The sequence below is a fragment of the Fringilla coelebs genome, assembly GCF_963513975.1.
Source record: "Fringilla coelebs genome assembly, chromosome: Z".
Taxonomy (NCBI): Eukaryota; Metazoa; Chordata; class Aves; order Passeriformes; family Fringillidae; genus Fringilla; species Fringilla coelebs.
Window position 1 is genome coordinate 70,817,299 of NC_140031.1, and position 19,605 is coordinate 70,836,903.

At 39.5% G+C, this 19,605-nt stretch overlaps 1 protein-coding gene across 4 annotated transcripts in view; it reads left to right on the top strand.

Annotated features, from left to right (window-relative positions):
• The window catches only part of APC (APC regulator of WNT signaling pathway), a 93,741-nt gene extending 80,594 nt beyond the window's left edge, over positions 1-13,147 (top strand). For 3 of the 4 annotated variants that reach the window (XM_084225435.1, XM_084225436.1, XM_084225437.1), the window contains one exon: positions 375-13,147. In XM_084225435.1, coding sequence (XP_084081561.1) covers positions 375-6,939 — 6,565 coding nt within the window. In that variant the 3' untranslated portion in view covers positions 6,940-13,147. The remainder of the gene's footprint in view (positions 1-374) is intronic. The other variant, XM_084225438.1, reaches the window with a different exon arrangement.
• Positions 13,148-19,605: the final 6,458 nt, after the last annotated feature.

The following is a 19,605-nucleotide window of genomic DNA, read 5'->3' on the forward strand; positions in this document are numbered from 1 at the left end:
TATTAGACAGTTTCTATGACCAAGCCTTAATATGAATGCATGCATTAAGTATAGTAATTAAAAACAAGTAATTTGTTGTACATTTGATAAAGTGGGTATTTCACTTACATAACAGGAATGTGCAAACAGATTAAGAGCTGCTGCTTGCTAATGGTGAACTGTACTAAACTCTTAACTGTTTGTATTTGTAATAGGATTTTGTTAGTATTCAGAAAAAAGCTAGTGGAAATACAAGTTATTTGCACAGGAGAATTCTTAATTATCTTTTGGAAGGGTAAAACTAATTTCTAGAATAATAGATTTCTGTTTTGCTTTGTCTCATATCCTTTTGAAATGCCACTTACGGATGTTTGTTTTCAATTACTCAACACCAGGCAAATCTTGCGAGAGAACAGCTGCTTACAGACCTTGTTACAACACTTGAAGTCACACAGTTTGACAATAGTTAGTAATGCATGTGGGACCCTGTGGAATCTCTCTGCTCGAAATGCAAAGGATCAGGAGGCGCTGTGGGACATGGGAGCCGTGAGCATGCTGAAAAACTTGATTCACTCAAAACACAAAATGATAGCCATGGGTAGTGCTGCAGCTCTACGGAACCTCATGGCAAACAGGCCAGCAAAGTACAAAGATGCCAACATTATGTCTCCAGGATCAAGCCTCCCATCCCTCCATGTCAGAAAGCAAAAGGCACTAGAAGCAGAATTAGATGCTCAGCATTTATCAGAGACTTTTGACAACATTGATAACTTAAGCCCGAAAGCATCTCACCGCAATAAGCAGAGACATAAGCAAAATATATACAGTGAGTATGTCCTGGATGCCAGTCGCCACGATGATGGGGTGTGCAGGTCAGAGAGCTTTAATGCTGGCAGTATGACTGTGCTCTCACCATATACTGTAAATACTACAGTATTGCCTGGCTCCTCCTCTTCCAGTAGAGGAAACGCAGAAAATTCTCGGTCTGAGAAAGACAGGAGTGTTGAAAGGGATCGAACAGTAGGTTTAAATACCTATCATCAAGCTGCAGACAGTACTGGAAATTCCTCCAAGAGAATAGGAATGCAGATTTCTACTGCTGCAGCTCAGATTGCCAAAGTTATGGAAGAAGTAACAAGCATGCACATTCCACAGGAAGACAGAAGTTCTGGTTCCACTTCTGAAATACACTGTTTGACAGAAGACAGAAATGCCCAGAGGAGATCAGCCTCTGCCCATGCTCACTCAAATACATACTTTCCAAAATCCGAGAACTCAAACAGGACATGTCCTGTGCCTTATACAAAAATGGAATACAAAAGAGCTTCAAATGATAGTTTAAATAGTGTCAGCAGCAGTGATGGCTATGGTAAAAGAGGCCAAATGAAACCTTCCATTGAGTCTTACTCTGAAGATGATGAAAGCAAATTCTGTAGTTATGGCCAATATCCAGCTGACTTGGCACACAAGATTCATAGTGCAAATCACATGGATGATAATGATGGAGAACTAGACACTCCTATTAATTATAGTCTTAAATACTCAGATGAGCAGTTAAATTCTGGAAGGCAAAGTCCCTCCCAGAATGAAAGATGGGCAAGGCCTAAGCATATAATAGAAGATGAAATGAAACAAAATGAGCAAAGACAGTCAAGGAACCAAAATGCAGCCTACCCTGTGTATACTGAAAGTGGAGAGGATAAACACATGAAATATCAGACACCTTTTGGACAGCAGGAGTGTGTTTCTTCCTTTAGATCAAGAGGATCTAGTGGCTCAGATCAGAACAGAGTAGGCCCAACTCTTGGAATGAATCAGAAAGTAAACCAGTCCTTGTGCCAGGTTGATGATTATGATGATGATAAGCCAACCAACTATAGTGAACGTTATTCTGAGGAGGAACAACATGAAGAGGAAGACAGACCAACTAATTACAGCATAAAGTACAATGAAGAGGAACATCATGTTGATCAGCCTATTGATTATAGTTTAAAATATTCAACAGAAGTTCCAGCACCTTCTCAGAAGCCATCTTTTACTTTTCCAAAGACTTCTTCAGTGCAACTCAATAAAACTGACCATATTCCCTCAAGCAGTGGAAGCACATCAGCCCCCTCAGCTGGTTCTAAGAGGCAGAACCAGCTTCACCCAAGCTCTTCACAGAGCAGAAGTGGTCATGCACAGAAGAACGCCTCCTGTAAGACTCCCTCTATTAATCAGGAAACTATACAAACTTACTGTGTGGAAGATACCCCAATATGTTTTTCAAGGTGTAGCTCATTGTCATCCTTGTCGTCAGCTGAAGATGAAATAGGACGTGATCAATCTGCACGTGGCACAGATGCCAATAACACACTGCAGATTGCAGAACTGAAGGAGAACAGTGGGGCTCTACCTACAGAAGGTGCAGCAAGTGAAATCACATCAACAGCACAACACATCAGAACAAAATCCACTAGACTTCAGACTTCTAGCTTGTCTCCTTCTGATTCCTCTAGACATAAAGCTGTTGAATTTTCTTCAGGTGCCAAATCTCCCTCAAAGAGTGGTGCCCAAACTCCTAAAAGCCCACCAGAACATTATGTACAGGAAACACCACTCATGTTCAGCAGATGTACGTCTGTAAGTTCCCTGGATAGTTTTGAAAGCCGTTCAATTGCCAGTTCAGTTCAAAGTGAGCCTTGCAGTGGAATAGTAAGTGGTATTATAAGTCCCAGTGACCTTCCAGACAGCCCTGGACAAACAATGCCTCCAAGCAGAAGTAAAACACCACCACCTGCTCAAGGAGTTCAAGTTAAAAGAGAGGTACCTAAAGGAAAAGCAACCACTACAGAGAAGAGAGAGCCTGGTCCTAGACAGGCAGCTGTAAATGCAGCTGTTCAAAGAGTTCAGGTACTGCCAGATGCTGATACACTATTACATTTTGCCACAGAAAGCACACCAGATGGGTTTTCTTGCTCTTCTAGCCTGAGTGCTCTGAGCCTTGATGAGCCATTTATACAGAAGGATGCGGAGTTAAGAATTATGCCTCCAGTTCATGAAAACGAGCACGGAAACGAAGCAGAACCTGAACAGTCAGATGATACAAAGGATAATCAGGAGAAGAAACCAGAGAAGCCAGCTGAAGCAGAAAAAGACATTCTGGATGATTCTGATGATGATATTGAAATACTGGAAGCGTGTATTATTTCTGCAATGCCAACAAAGTCTTCACGTAAAGCCAAAAAGCCTTCTCAAGCATCTGCTCCAAAAATACCTCCTCCTGTAGCCAGAAAGCCCAGCCAGTTGCCAGTTTACAAACTTTTGCCTTCACAAAGCAGACTGCAATCACAAAAGCACGTGACTTTTACACCAGGAGATGATATGCCACGGGTATATTGTGTTGAGGGTACACCAATAAATTTTTCAACAGCTACATCTCTGAGTGACCTGACAATAGAATCCCCGCCAAGTGAGCTGGCCAATGCAGACAATGTGGGTGTGGGAGCAGAGTCAGGGGAGTTCGAAAAGCGGGACACCATTCCTACAGAAGGCAGAAGTACTGATGATTCTCAGAGAGCAAAAAGCTCAGCGGTGACTCCCCTTGGCCTGGATGACGACAAAACAGAAGAGGGTGATATTCTGGCTGAGTGCATTAATTCAGCTATGCCAAAAGGAAAAAGTCACAAACCTTTCAGAGTTAAGAAGATAATGGATCAAATTCAACAAGCATCTTCATCTCCAAGTAATAAAAACCAACCAGAAGGTGAGAAAAAGAAGCCAACATCACCAGTAAAGCCTGTTTCCCAAAACAATGAATACAGAGCACGTGTGCGAAAAAGCATAGAACCCAAAAGCAATGCTAGTAATGAAAGAGGCTATCCAGAGAACAGAGATGCAAATAAACAGAACCTTAAAAATAATTCAAGAGAGTTTCATGACAAATTGCCAAATAATGAAGAGCGTGTAAGAGGAAGCTTTGCATTTGATTCCCCTCATCATTATACACCTATTGAGGGAACTCCTTACTGTTTTTCACGGAATGATTCCCTGAGTTCTTTAGATTTTGATGATGATGATGTTGACCTTTCAAGGGAGAAGGCAGAATTAAGAAAAGGAAAAGAAGGAAAGGAAATTGAAAGTAAAGAGTGCTCTAATGCAGAACAGTCTTCAAATCAGCAGCCAAGTAACAGGACACAAGTTTGTCAAAAACACCCAGCGGGCAGAAGCCAGACAAAAACTTTCTCTCAGTCAACTAAAGATATTCCAGACAGAGGAGCAGCTACAGATGAGAAAATGCAGAATTTTGCTATAGAAAACACACCTGTTTGTTTTTCTCGCAATTCCTCTCTTAGCTCCCTCAGTGATATTGATCAAGAAAACAATAACAACAAAGAAGGGGAACCTGCAAAACGTCCTGAGGCTCCCGAGCCACAGGTAGAATCCAACAGACCACAGACTTCTGGTTATGCACCCAAATCATTTCATGTTGAAGATACTCCTGTGTGCTTCTCTAGAAACAGCTCTCTGAGTTCTCTTAGCATTGACTCAGAAGATGATCTTCTGCAGGAATGCATTAGTTCTGCTATGCCTAAAAAGAAAAAGCCCTCAAGAATGAAGAGTGATGGTGAAAAAAATAATTCCAGAAACACAGGTGGTATACTAGCAGAAGATTTAACACTGGATTTAAGAGAGATACAGAGGCCAGATTCAGAACATGGTTTTTCACCTGATTCAGAAAACTTTGACTGGAAAGCTATACAAGAAGGTGCAAATTCTATAGTTAGTAGCTTGCATCAAGCTGCAGCTGCTGCATCGCTGTCTAGACAAGCTTCATCAGACTCTGACTCTATCCTTTCATTAAAATCTGGTATTTCTCTAGGGTCACCATTTCATCTTACCCCAGACCAAGAAGAAAAACCTTTCACTAGTAATAAAGGTCCGAGAATTATTAAACCAGGAGAGAAGAGTACACTGGAGTCTAAAAAAGTAGAATCAGAAAGTAGAGGAATCAAAGGAGGGAAGAAAGTGTATAAAAGTATGATCACAGGAAAAGCACGCTCTAATTCAGAAGTTTCAAGTTTGAAGCAACCACAACAGACAAGTGTGCCTTCAATTTCACGTGGTAGAACAATGATCCATATTCCAGGAGTTCGAAATAGTTCTTCAAGTACTAGTCCTGTTTCTAAAAAAGGACCCCCACTCAAAAACATGAATTCCAAGAGTCCCAGTGAAGGCCAAAGTTTGACTAGCTCTCCAAGAGGAGCCAAATCATCAGTGAAACCTGAGCCAGCTCCTGTGACTAGGCAGCCATCAGGCTTGAACCAGAGTGGATCAAGTAAAGGACCTTCTAGATCAGGATCTAGAGACTCCACTCCTTCTAGACCTCAACAGCAGCCATTAAGTAGGCCTCTGCAGTCTCCTGGACGAAACTCCATTTCCCCAGGAAGAAATGGTATCAGTCCTCCCAACAAACTGTCACAGTTGCCAAGAACATCATCTCCTAGCACAGCTTCAACTAAATCCTCAAGTTCAGGTAGAATGTCATACACACCACCAGGCAGGCAGATGAGCCAGCAAAACCTTACAAAGCAAACTGCCTTACCTAAGAGTACCAGTAGCATTCCACGAAGTGAATCTGCTTCAAAGGGGTTAAACCAAACTCTCAGCACTGGTGGATCAAACAAAAAGACTGACCTATCCAGAATGCCATCCACAAAGTCTAGTGGAAGTGAATCTGACAGATCTGAGAGACCTGTTCTCGTTCGTCAGTCAACTTTTATTAAAGAGGCTCCGAGCCCAACTCTGAGACGGAAATTAGAAGAGTCAGCTTCATTTGAATCTCTGTCACCTTCCAGGCCAGATTCTCCCACAAGGTCCCAACTACAGACCCCAGTTTTAAGTCCTTCTCTTCCTGATATGTCTTTATCCACTCATTCACCTGCCCAGAGTAGTGGTTGGCGAAAATTAGCCCCTAATCAGAGCCCTACTATAGAATATGATGGGAGACCAGCAAAGCGTCATGACATAGCTCGTTCCCATTCTGAGAGTCCATCTAGGCTGCTGATCAACAGATCAGGAACATGGAAGCGCGAGCACAGTAAGCATTCCTCATCACTTCCTCGTGTAAGCACTTGGCGGAGAACTGGAAGTTCCTCCTCAATCCTCTCAGCTTCTTCGGAATCCAGTGAAAAGGCAAAAAGTGAAGATGAAAAGCAGCATGGAGGTTCTCTCCCTGGACACAAGCAAAGTAAAGAAAGCCAAGCACCAGCAAAAGGTACTTGGAGAAAAATAAAAGAAAATGAAATTCCTCAGATAATGAATGATCCTCAGCATTCTTCTTCAGGTGCCACAAATGGCTCTGATTCCAAAACCCTCATCTATCAGATGGCTCCAGCTGTCTCTAAGACAGAGGATGTGTGGGTGAGGATAGAGGACTGCCCAATTAACAACCCTCGATCTGGAAGGTCCCCAACTGGAAATACTCCCCCTGTTATTGACAGTATTTCAGAGAAAGGGGGTGTGAATGGTAAAGATCCTAAAGAGATTCAAGAAAAGCAAACCCCAGGGAATGGAGGTGTTCCTGTTCGTACCGTTGGCTTAGAAAACCGTCTGAACTCTTTCTTTCAGATAGACAGTCCAGACAAGAAAGGCACTGAAACAAAGCCTCTGCAGAATAATCCCGTTCCTGCACCAGAAATTAACGAAAGTACTGTTAGCGAGCGTACTCCATTCAGTTCCAGTAGCTCAAGCAAGCACAGCTCCCCCATCGGTGCTGTGGCAGCAAGGGTGACACCTTTCAACTACAACCCAAGCCGCAGGAAGAGCAGCGTGGACAATAGTTCTGCTCGGCCCTCACAGATACCAACCCCGGTGAATAACAGCACCAAGAAACGTGACACCAAGTCTGAAAACACTGACTCCAGTGGAACACAAAGCCCTAAACGTCACTCTGGCTCTTACCTGGTAACTTCTGTTTAAGTACAACAACAACAAAAAAAACAAACTGATGTATTATATACAGCAGCTACTTAGAAACTTTGTTTCAAATGAAACAAAAAAAAATGGGGATTGATTTTTTTTGTTTGTTTGTTTGTTTTGTTTTTATTTGTTGTAAATAGCTTTGATTCTTGTTAGATGGTCCTTGTTCTGGAAGCCATATTTGATAGTATACTTTGTCTCCACTGGTGATATTTTGCAGGAATACCTGATTGACAGTTTGGAATAAAATTGCTAAAGCAAGTGTATTTGTACAGTATGTTTAACATGTATTCCCATGTTTAACATGCATCTCATCCCATTATCCTTTAAATATTGCTTGTCATTGAAATCATAGAATAGCACAATAGAAATGATGCAGTCATATTGCTTTACCAATAATTTCTAGATTACAGACCAACTAAACTACATCAGGGAAGAATTGGTATTATTTATGCAAAAAAATATACTCATGTTTAGTATTTGTGAGTTCATCTAACCCAATAATTAATCATGTGGCTGTGAAATTCACAGTAATATGGTTTCCGCTGAACAAGCTTTCCTAGCCTGCTTTTCTGCATGAATGGAACTGATGGTTCATTTTATGAAGTAATGATTAACATTTCTGTGGTCACATAATGTGCATAGATAGTTATGGTGTAACAATTTACACTTTCTTTGTGCTCTGAAAAAGAAAAAAAAAACAACAAAAAAACAACTGTGTAACTGTAAAACCTTGAACAAAATTATTTTACCTGAATTAGATTTTATCTTAAAGTAGGTAGAATTTTTTTGCTATGCTGTAACTTGTTGTATATTCTGGTATTTGAGGTGAGATGGCTGCTCTTTTATTAATGAGACGTGGGTGATGTCTCAACAGAGACTAAAATGAACATTTCAGAATAAATTATTACTATATGTAAGTTGTGTGTGTTACTTCTGCATTACATAAAAATACAGGATTTTGCTTTGAGATGTCACCATATTATGTGGTTGTATGCACTTAACACTTAGGCCTGATTTGGGATAATCCTGCACCTCCAATATCTGTTCTTCCTTATCATTGGCAAATGGCTGTTGTAGGATGCTTTTAACATTTGCAGGATCAGGCCCTAGTCTTCTGTAATATAGTTGTAATTGAAACAGTTTCACACATCTCAGGTGCATAACAAGGCTAAAGGCAGGGTATTTCCAGTAGCCACGCAGTATAATTGTTCTCACGACTGCAAGCCTGAAACAATATTGTATCTATACAAATAATATTTGTAAAACAAAACATTTTTTGATTGGGGATATAATGTAGAATGTGAAATAATGACTATAAGATGAAATTTTGCTTCTATTTGCGCTCTGTGGGTTGGGGCTTTTTTATTTATTTATTTTTTAAAAAATTATGAAGGGAAGAATATCACAAGAATCCCATGGCAGCAAGAAATTTGTTACCATAGTAGAAAAAGAATTTTATGCAAAACATGACATTTGCTGCCTCGAGCCTTTTTGGTGCAAATATAGATTGTGCTAGAACAATACTGAAAAAAACCAGATTCGTGCTTTAAAAATATAAATATAGTCTGAATTTAAATGAGGATTACTTCAAAGTAGTAATGTGAGAGAACAGAACATTAACCATTCTGTGCATGTTTAAACAAACCATGAAATGAAATGGTATATCAGTTTTGTTGTATCTCAACTGGATTGTTCTAAAGGTAGCTTTCTAAATAACTAATATGTCAGAATGCCCTGATTTCAGGAAGCCCTGAAATAGAGCAATTTACCTTTATGGTAGCTTTAACGCAGTTGCAGAGTGTATCACTTCTGTGGCTTTTGTACTTCTGATACTGAAATGAATCAATTGAATTCATTATAAATCATGCACTGTTTTAGGAACACAAGACACTATCAGCAGACAGAAGTCAATTTACATAGAAGCCAGTACCAAAAATACCTGTTTGGCAGAAGTGGTCTCTTACTTGCTCTTTTGTTCTTTGCTTCCTGTCACATTTTCTTAGAGACATACCATGTTCATGTATCACCTTGTGAACCTGTTAAGAAGCAGCATTCCTCATGTTAGCATTTGAAATATTTTGCATATAAGTATCTTCATTAAACTTCTAATATGAATGAATATTTAGTGTCCTTTTAAAGATGAGATAGAAACAGATTATATCATGTGTTTAAAGTCAGGACTTCCTGCTGGAGTAGAATATGGAACTCCATCCTTGAGTTTTAAATGAAAGACCACTTTTCTTGTAAATGTTTTGATTTTTTTTCTTTTTTATCATTATTTTGTGCTGGGCTTTTAACAACTAATACAAAAATATACAACGTAATCCAGAATAGTTGTTTAACACCGGCATTACATATTTGTCCTGTCAATTAAAGAATTAAAGGTAAACTCAGTCTCAGAAAAGAAATTCTGGTTTCAGTTCTGTTACTGAAAAACAACTGAAATCAGTTTTTTTAATCAGAAGATAACGTGAAACTATAAATAACTGTGTGCGTATCAAACACCAGAATGTCTTTGAAAATTATAGTGGCTTCTTGATATAGACTTGGGGATACTTCATGATCATTATAATTGGAAAGTTTCTCTCAGTATCCACTTAAGTAATCCTATATTTGTAGCAAGGACAAGCTAGAGAAACTTTCCAACTATAAGGGTAGTGATACACTAAAATATGCTTCCCATGGGAGTTGTTAAATTTCCATTATAGAAGTTTTAAGAAGAGGTTTATGAAACATCTCATAGGGATGGACTGTAGTATATTTCATATTGCCTGTGTGCAGAGATGGGTGATCTTTTGAAATCTCTTCCAGATATACATTTCTCTGATTCTTTATCTAAAATACTTAGTATCCACTAAGAGCCTTTCAGAATATTTAAAGACATCCATGATGTTTGATTTATGATGGGGATATAAAGTTATATTCTTTAAGCCTAACTAGAAAACAGATCCCAGAAATATAAAATCAAAGATACAAAAAATGGTTGCAATAAGTATATTTGGTCTTGGATTTTGTTAATGATGTCAGAGCCACAATAGTCAGATTTGATTTATGCTGCTAAAGATAACCTCTCGTTCCTTGGTTTTATCTGTATGAAGTTGCCACAGCAGGTAAGAGGACCTTATTTCTGTCAAGGCAAAACAAAGAATAGCAAGGAGCTAAGGAAACCAAGACTTAATTTACTGTTCTTCTGGGATGCACTGCCTTTCTTTCTACCAATTTTGGTAGAATTTTTTGTGACTTGTGCTCAGACCTTTATTTGTCCTTAATTAGCTTATCATATCTAGTGCATACCGAACTTAAAAATCAGTTTATACTGAAAAATAACTCATAAAGCTCATTTCAGACTGTCTTCTAGCTTTGTCCTCTTAGTGTGAAAAGCAGAGATCTGACCTCCCCGCAATTTGTAATTAGTTCACTTTTTAAAATGTGCTTCCATTTTAGTTTCTTGCAGTGTGCCACAGTTAAGGTTACTGCTCAATTTCTGTGTAAGCTCTTCTGACTAAATATTGCAGTCTTTAAAGGGGAATTAATCTATTTCTATTTTTCATGTGCAGTTCTCTATTGAGAATATTTTCTCCTAAAAGATTAAAGATAATACTCACAGCTCTCTCAGATATGACAGCTTAAAAATTGAAAGCCTTGCCATAGTTTCTGGATGAGACTGGAGTATTGTTTCAAGTAGGATTTGGCTGCAGAATACAAGTATAGTTTATGCTATAAATGTCAGTAAGCTGTAGTATTCTTCAATATAGACAAATACCTTTGATGGCTTTGGGAAGTTTGCTGCACTGTCTTTGGTAAAGGAGGAGGGAGATAAAAGGGACAGTTTCAGAGTGAGTCATGTTGTCCTAGGGATGTACTTTCCTTTTTTCCTCAGTAAATTACATAAGCTGTACCAGAGAGACCAGCTTATGCACAAATTAATGAGGCATTTTTTTGAAGTTTACCAATAGGCCACAAAACTGCATAACCTTTGCCTGATAATCTGAAAACTGAATTATTTGATGTCTACTTTGGAGTATTTCATAGCTGTCCATCCCCTTGGTCCCCTTAATAGAAGTTGATATTACCAACAAAGATAACTGTGTTTGCTTCCACTTTCTTCTTAAGGATAACAATCCATATTATTTCTAAAACTGAAGAAATGGCATGTGCTGTTCAAAGAGGTTTTCTTCTCCATTCCATGCTTCTGGCTATGAATCCTGGCTCTTAGATGACCATTCACTTGCTCACCTCTTACCTTCTCCCCTTATGGGGTTAGTAGGATTAGTGCTGCTTGGATATGCTGAATTTGCTCAGTGCATAGTTGGACAAGTGCCACCTGAGCCAGCAAAAAAGTAAATAAAACAGCTAGAGCTGGTTGAAAGAGGTTGGGATAATTTACTTTATAATATTGGATTGAGCCATTACAAGCAATTTTAAGCCTATGTGCCAAGTTTCAGACCTTCACCCATTTTGATCCAGCAAAAGCAAATTGAAGTTGGGGTTTTTTTGGGTTTTTTTGGTTCGGGGTTTTTGGGGCTTTTTTTACTGAATTTTTGCCTAATGGCCTCTAGTGCTTTGCATTTAAATACCTTATATTCAGGTAAATCCTTAATCCTGGAAATTCTGACAACTAACTTCAGAAGTATTATATCAGTATATGGATGTGGAAAAGATACATTTCTTCATCAAAAATACACCCCCCCACCCCACCCCCCCCCCCAAAATGTCTACCACATGTAAACTTCTGGGAGACTTTTTTAGATTTGCAATGTTAAATTCAATGCAGTAAATCCTCCCAGTGAAGAGATTAATTGCAATTATTGCTTTCCTAGAAGAGGCTTGAAGAGGGAGGTAACATCTCCCTTTCTAAATGAGGTCAGTATTGTAGGAATGATCTGGAAAATGTTTAGGTGGACTCTTCATACAAAGAAGTTGTACAGTTACTGCAGTTATCAGATGCCTCCCAAATGTCTTTCCCGTCTAGCTCTCATGAAATAGTACAAACAACCATAAGAGCATCACTAAAAATCACATGTAGACTTCCACCTAAATATAACTTCCTACATCTACTGTAATGCCTTGCAAAGTTGGATCCACCTGTGTGACAGCTTTGTTCTTGATGAGATGTGTGATTTGGATGAAGCTGTGAATCAGAAGTGAAGTGTCAGTTAATGTAAAGCATGACTTTCTCCATACGTTTAAAACTCCAAGGACCTTTTTGATACCAAATTACCCAAGTGTATTCACTCTCTGGTTCCACAGCCATCTCCTTTGCACTTAGACATTTAACCAGAAGAGATGCCCACTTTTAATTTCATTTCAGATCACATGTAGAAATAAGATTCCTGCATCATAGTTTCCTATATGCAGAATAACAGTTTGTATCTGTAAATGTGTTTATAGAGAATGTTACGTAGCCGAGGTTGAGTTTTTAGTCAGGATGGTAAGTTAACTGCTTACGTGTGTTGTGTTTGGTTACATATTGGAAGTGCAAGGGAATTTGGTGTGGTGCTTTAAGAGTTCACAACATAATTAATGCAGGTGTCAATTATCTTGTGATGCCAAGATAAATTTTCTGCTGTGAGGTTTCAGTTTACCAGATATGCTGCTTACTTACGCTAAGACTGGGTAATGCCTCCCTAGTAGTTTTGCAAATTACCTTTCTTAGGAAATTTCCTCACAGTTACAGGCTTATGTATTAGTGAATTTCTGCCACTTCAAGATTTATAGAAATTATTCGAATTTTGCTGTTTGTGAAAAACATCCTTTGCTTGAGTGGCTGTAGAATTGCAATTCTACAATATATCAGGAAGATGTAGAGGGAGCTAGTTCCCTCAGTAAAATGCACTTCTGTCCAGGGCTCAAGCCATACGTACAAACAGTATATCTAATGCCATCCTTGCTGGTAGGATCTAACATGAAAAAAGCTTGTGCTGGTTCTCTGCAAGTAAACTGTCATCCTGTGAGATCAGATGAATTTGCCCACCTGTAAGTGTTGTTTCTCTTGAACAAACTTGGCCCACAATTATCTTTCCTTCAATTTTGTTGTTTGCTTCTGCCTGAGATGCATTACTGTTTATATCCTAACTCTGTAATTAATTCTTTCTTCAATTATTCTAATGTATTTTGTTCACAGTATACTTATTCTGAATTTAGTCTTGCTATGCATAATTTATTTATTACTTGCAGTGTTACATAAAATTTCCTCCTGATTGCACCTTGTCAGAGTGGAATTGTTTTCTTGGGTACTACTGAAAGTTAGGTGTTCACTGTATTAGAAATATGATTTCATTTAAAAAGAAATTTGTTGTTAAGACACTTCAATAATTCAGTATATCAGAACAAATGCCCTAAAACACCCCCATACATTTTCATTTTAGTGATACTTGCATTTCAGATAAATAAGTGGGAAAAAAAAGCTTGAAAACCTGGTTCACCTGTGGAGTTCTTTGTTCTCTTCCATGTTTCACCTTAGAAGGAACTACACAAAACAAAATCTAGTTCTGACACAATATAATTCCATAATCCCTCTATTACTTACAAAAGTTTCACAAGGCTTATTTCATTATGACTCATAAGCATAGCAGAGACTAATGACAAAAGTCTTTCTTTCTTGTAAAGAATGAATTCTTTAGTCCCAGATTAGGCTACTGAGGGACCTAAGTTGATTAATTCCCAACACACATACACATATATATTTGCATACATATTTTACACTCCCCTATTCACTTTAGACTTTCATTAAAGTATTTAAACTAAAAAAAGGGCATTGTTGCTGATTACTAAGATCCCTTGTTTTCCAACAGTTGTACCACTTTTTCATATTGAGTTCTAATTTGGGGACTGATTTTCAAGTTGTTCTAGGAAGAAAATGCTCTTAAGTCTTTGTTTATATGCAGAAAAGAAAATTGCTTTGCCAGAAATTTAAATGGTTTATTAAAAATAACATTTTTTTAAAGCATTATAATTATCACCTGCAATTTAAAATCATTAGGGATCACGAAAACAAGGAGACTTTGAGTGATGATTATATTAAATACAAATGAAGGTAGGCTAAGCCTAATTCTGCCCTTTTTTCTCCAACAGTCCTCTATATAAAAAGCACATTGGTAGCAGGAAAGGACTTGTGCATCTTACCTGACTGTTGCTAAGGTCTGGAATGGCACAGATTCACACTGGAAGTAACTGTGGAAGAACACAAATAGATGTAAAAGTTAAGCCATAAAATGAGTTATAAGAAAACTCCCAATTTTTGTTTTTTGTAATAGTATTTTGTTATTCCATTGGATGGTGAAAAGGAATTGGAGCATCCTTTTTTTCCCACTACACTGAGCAGCTGAACAGCTGTGATGGAGTATTTGACACTTTTAAGTGTTTTAAGTGGCACTGTTTAAACCACAGCTGGCAATCAAACACTACCCAGCTACTCGCTCCACTCGCTCCCCTCCTGTGGGATGGGGGAGACAATCAGACAAGCAAAATTGAGAAGACTGTAGATGCAGATAAAGATAGTTGAATAAACAGAAAAGGAAGAAAATTATGATGATGATGACTATGATGATGATGATAACAATAATAACAATAATAATAGAGAATCTGCAAAACAAGTGAGTCACAATACAGTTGCTTACCACTTGTTGACTGATTCCTAGGCAATCCCCGAGCATGAGCCTCCAGCCCACTTTCTCCATAGGTATATCTTCAGCATGATGCCATAAGGTCTGGAACTATCATTATGGCTGGTTTATGTGTCCCCCCTCAACTTCTTGTGCCACTCAGCTCTTTTCCTGGCAGGGCATGAGAAACTTATTCTAGCAACAAAAACATCAGTGCATTTTCAACATTCCCATACAAATTCAAAACACAGTACTATACTACTTACTAGAAAGAAAATTAACTATCCCAGCCAAAACCAGAACATAAATCATTTGGAGTTGTTCAAAGTGAAAATCTAGCTGTAGTGAAAGCTATGAATTCAGAGCAAATACTGTATAACTGTATCACACACAGATGACTGATGGTTTCTTTTGATCTTGGAAGCTGGCTGTACACAGCTGTGAATTTACACAGCTGTCAGTTGCTTTACAAAGCTATAACAGAAGGATAAAGAATAGGTGTACAACTGAGCTCCATACTTAAGAGATACAATCTTTGCAAACAGAAGGAATGAGAGATGGGTAGAAATCCCACTTTGCCAGTTCCATTGTGGCCAGCTAATAGGGATTTGGATAGAATTTTGGCAGTGCAGTGCCCAGCATTATCCTCAAGATCTCGGTGAAACACTATATATTGTTTGCTGTACATTACTTCATGCAAGTCAAGGTTAGGGTCTAGGTGACAAAACTTTTAGATCCAAACACCATATAAGTAAGGCTGGTTGTTTCAAGGCCACTTGTCAGCTGCTCTTGGTGGTGCAGCTCTTGCACAGATAGAAACATTTAAGCCTCAAGTGGCTTTAGAACATCAACGCTCCTTAAATAAACTACTGACATTTACAGTCCTCTCCCACTGAGATGAACAGAAGTGGTGCTTCTGCTGATTCATAAAGAATGCTGTGTTAGTGTTCTCTGTATGGGCATGAGGTAGTGCCTCTATCTTCTGGTAACACTTATGTAGCAGACAGGATTCTGGATCGTTAAAACTGAAAGGCAGTCTATGAATTTAAAATCACAGAATCACAGAATGGCTTGAGTAGGAAAGGGACCTTAGAAATCATCCAGTTCTGGGTTGAAACTCTGCCATAGGTAGGGACACCCCTTGCTTTGGGAAAATGGCACATACAGTCTTGTGAAAGTGGCAATTAGTGGTTAATTCTGCGTGTTGAAGTCTCATGGTAAGTAAATACCAGCAAAACAAAACTAAATGAAGGACAACATAATTTTCTCTCTGAGCTGTTGAAGATGTACTCTGGAAGTTACTTCCAACTTGAGTTATAATTCATGAAGCATTTTTCACAATGAAAGTTTTGTATGTTTAGACTATGAAGTATAGCCTCAAGTGAGAAGAAACTGAATATGGATGTAATAAGTCAAGGTTTGGATGAAGGTGAATAAGAATGTCTGAATAAGAAGGTGTATGTGACACTTCCAGTAAAACACTGTATCACATACAAACTGTGTCACCTCAAATCATCTCCATAGGCTTGTGCTCCCACTTCCAGTTAGGGCATTTGCATTTACTCCAGGTGAATTGCAGCAATCTATCACAACCACTTTGAATTGCTGTTTTGTATTTGTAGAGGGCTCTTGTTGCTGGGTTGGTTTGTTTGGGAAGGGTTTTCTTTGAGGTTTGAGGGGGTTTTTGATTTTTGTTGGGGAATTTTTTTTTTTTTTTTTTTTTTTCTTCCCTAAAAGCCATTAACAGTAAAAACAGAGTCTCAATCAGGACACCTGACTTCATGGTGACAGAAGAGACAGAATTCTCTTCTTTAGGATTTTATAGTGTAATTTTCATTCCCTGCCCTTCCCCTCCACTGCAGTGGCCACAGACACAGGAATAACCTCAGCAAGTTAAACACATCTTTCCAAGACCAGTATCCCTGCTACTACTCTCCAAAGGCACTATCTGCAGTCTTGATGTTTTGCTGCAGATGTGTACAAGTCCTATCCTCACCAGCAATTGAACCTTCTCTTCATACTGCTTGAAATTGTTTAAAACCTGTCAGGTGTTGAGTGCTCCATTCCATTTCTGAGTCCTGGGCCAGCAGATACTTGGGAAATACATGCAGCTACAGCGTGCCTGAGCTGGAATGCTTTGTGACCTACTTCTGTCTCTGAGCTCCTCAGGCTGGAAATCTGCAGAATTCAATTTTGAAATGTATTTCTTATGGCACTAGAACAAATGCAGTGATTGGATCCCATATACTCAGTGAAGTCATTCTACAGTGATGATAGGGATTAAACTGATATCTCTACTCATTGCTTCATATTAGGCATCCTGGTTTCAAGACATTGGGAATACTAGCACCCATAAAGGAGACTGGTAAGTAATAAGATTTGCAGAAAAAACCCCCATGCTTCCCCTGTGTAGTCACTTATGTTCGCCATGTGATCCAGTCTGTAATTCCACAAACTCCATTTCTGACAATTTTTTTATTATTTTTCCATCTGAAAAAGATATGGAAAATAATTTTTGTCTTCATACCCTTTCTATTTCACAAATGCTGACACACACTATGTATCTTTCGCAACACTAAATTTAAATATTCTTTTCCAAGATAAGCCATTAATATGTTGGTATTTAAAAGCTACGAGAATTTGAAGAAAAAAAAAATAACATGCAACTGTCAAATAATACAACATTAAAATACACAAAACCTTTCTCAGTGCCCTCTATTAGGTGGACTGACTGAGAGCAATCTTAATATGCAATCATGGTACTCACAAACTGCAGCTGTGTTCACTGCCTTCAACATACTATCAGAGAACTGTTTCTCAAGGAGATGCACCAGAGGAGATTTCACCAAGGAGATTGCTTTACAATCTACCTGAGAGAGCCTAAAACCACTATAGAAATCTAAGGGAATAGTATGGAGTAATTTTTAGTATTTTTTCATTAAAAGTTTTAGCCTATGTTTCAATTTTAAAAAATGAAGCTGTGGCAATGCCAAATAAATATTTCTCAGCATTACTTCCTAGAAGATTGGATTTGATTGTCCTTCGATTCAAACCCTGCTAGAGCACTGTCCTGCAGAGAGAAATTTATGTTTATACACTTTTGCTGGGTTCAGACCTCTGCGTCCCAGGAAAAAAGCATATTGTTCAAACCAAATGGTAGTAACAAGGTGTAGGATGACCACATTTCATGCCATAATCAGATCATGAATGTGCCCTGTGCACTTCATGCCTGCACAGAGACAATGAATACATTGTACCTGGTTTGTCCACATCCCCCCTGCGCACACACTATGCACTAACACCCCTCTCCTCCCTGACAGCCTACATCTGTCTTGCTAAAAGCAGTGACAGCAGTTGACAGAAGAAACTTCTGCCCATGTTGGCTGATGCCTAGATTTAAGCAGTGATGACCTGGACAGCAGGACAACTCCCAAGGTAATGGAAGCTCTTGACACTTCTTAGGTGGTAGAGATCTCAGTACAAAGTCATTCAATATAAGGACAAGCATGTGCAAGGAATGGGGGTTTAAAATAAAAACACTGTGCAAAGAAAGCAAAGCACAGGAAATCCATTATCAAGCTACTGCTAACAAGATGAGAACGCTTTGTGGCTAAGCAACAAAATATCTAAGTAATTATTTGTAAATTGATTACCTCTCAGAAAGCTACACTTTCCTCTGTACCAGTCAGTTTCAAGGTAATCTGGAGATAACCCTCAGAAAATCTGTCTTTAGCACTGGACAAGTATTGCAGCAAAATCTTCCTCCATAACTGGCACACCTCATTTACATAACCTTGTTTTTCAGCTGAGGAGCTTGTTGAGTCATGTTTGTGAGGAGCTGCCAAGTCGCTGAGCTGGTAACAGAGAGCTGCAGTCACACTTCCAAAAGCTGCTTGCTCCTGCTGATGCGACACAGTTGTGCTGTTTGTGTCTTCTGCAGTACTTTGTGCAGTGCATTCATTCTGACAGAATGAGAGCAAAGACTGGAGACAACAAAACTCCTCATCATTCAAAAACCTGAACAGACAATAACTGTTTAATCTGTGCCACCCTGATTCCTTCTGAAGCTTCTCTGTAACTCTTAATTCTGCCAAGTTTTCATGAACGGTACTTGCAGTTCTCCCTGGGGGAAACTACTGCTTGGCACTTGAGTCTTAGCACTCCCTCTTCCATATTGTGTTGCCAGCTTGATATGTTAGTGGAGCAGAAAAATTTAAAAAGACACTGCCGCAGATAAATACTGAATAGATACCTTTCAGTTCTTTGTCCTGGTACATTGCTGCTGTATGAAGAGTGCACAAAATATGACATGTGAAATTCGCAGGGTGACTGAATGGCTGAGGCTGGCAGGGACCTCCAGGTGTCATCTGGTCCAACCACTGCTCCAGCAGGGCCACCAAGAGCTGGCAGTCCAGGATCACTCCCACACAGCTTTTCAGTATCTCCACGAATAGAGACACCACCATCCCTCTGGGCAGCCTGTGCTGGTGCTCGGTCATCCTCACAAGGAAAAGTAGTTTCCTGATGTTCAGAGGGAACTTCCTGTGTTTCAATGTGTGCCCATCACTCCTGGTGCTGTCACTGGGCACCTCTGGAAAGAGCCTGGATCCATCCTCCTTGCACCCTCCCTGCAGGAGTTTATGTGCATTGGTTAGATCCCCTGAGCTTTTTCTTTTCCAGGTTGAGCTGTTCCAGGGTCCGTGTCTGTCTTGTCCGGGGAAGCCCAGGGCTGAGCCTGGTACTCCTGGTGTGGCCACCCCAGTGCTAAGGGGCAGTATCACCTCACCTGCCCTGCTGGAAACACTTCTCGTGGGGCAGCCCAGACACCACTGGCCTTGTCCCAGTGGTGTCAACAGGCAGAGGTCGCTGGCCTATGTTCAGATCAGGGTCCAGCAGGAGCCCCAGGGCCTTTCCTTACAAACGGGGCATTCCCATTCCCAGCCCGTGCTGCTGCCTGGGGCTGCTCCCAGCTGCAGGACTGGGTTCTTCCCAGGCCGAACTGCTTGAGGCTCCTGTCAGCCCCTTTCCCCAGCCTGTCCCGGTCCTCTGTGGACAGCAC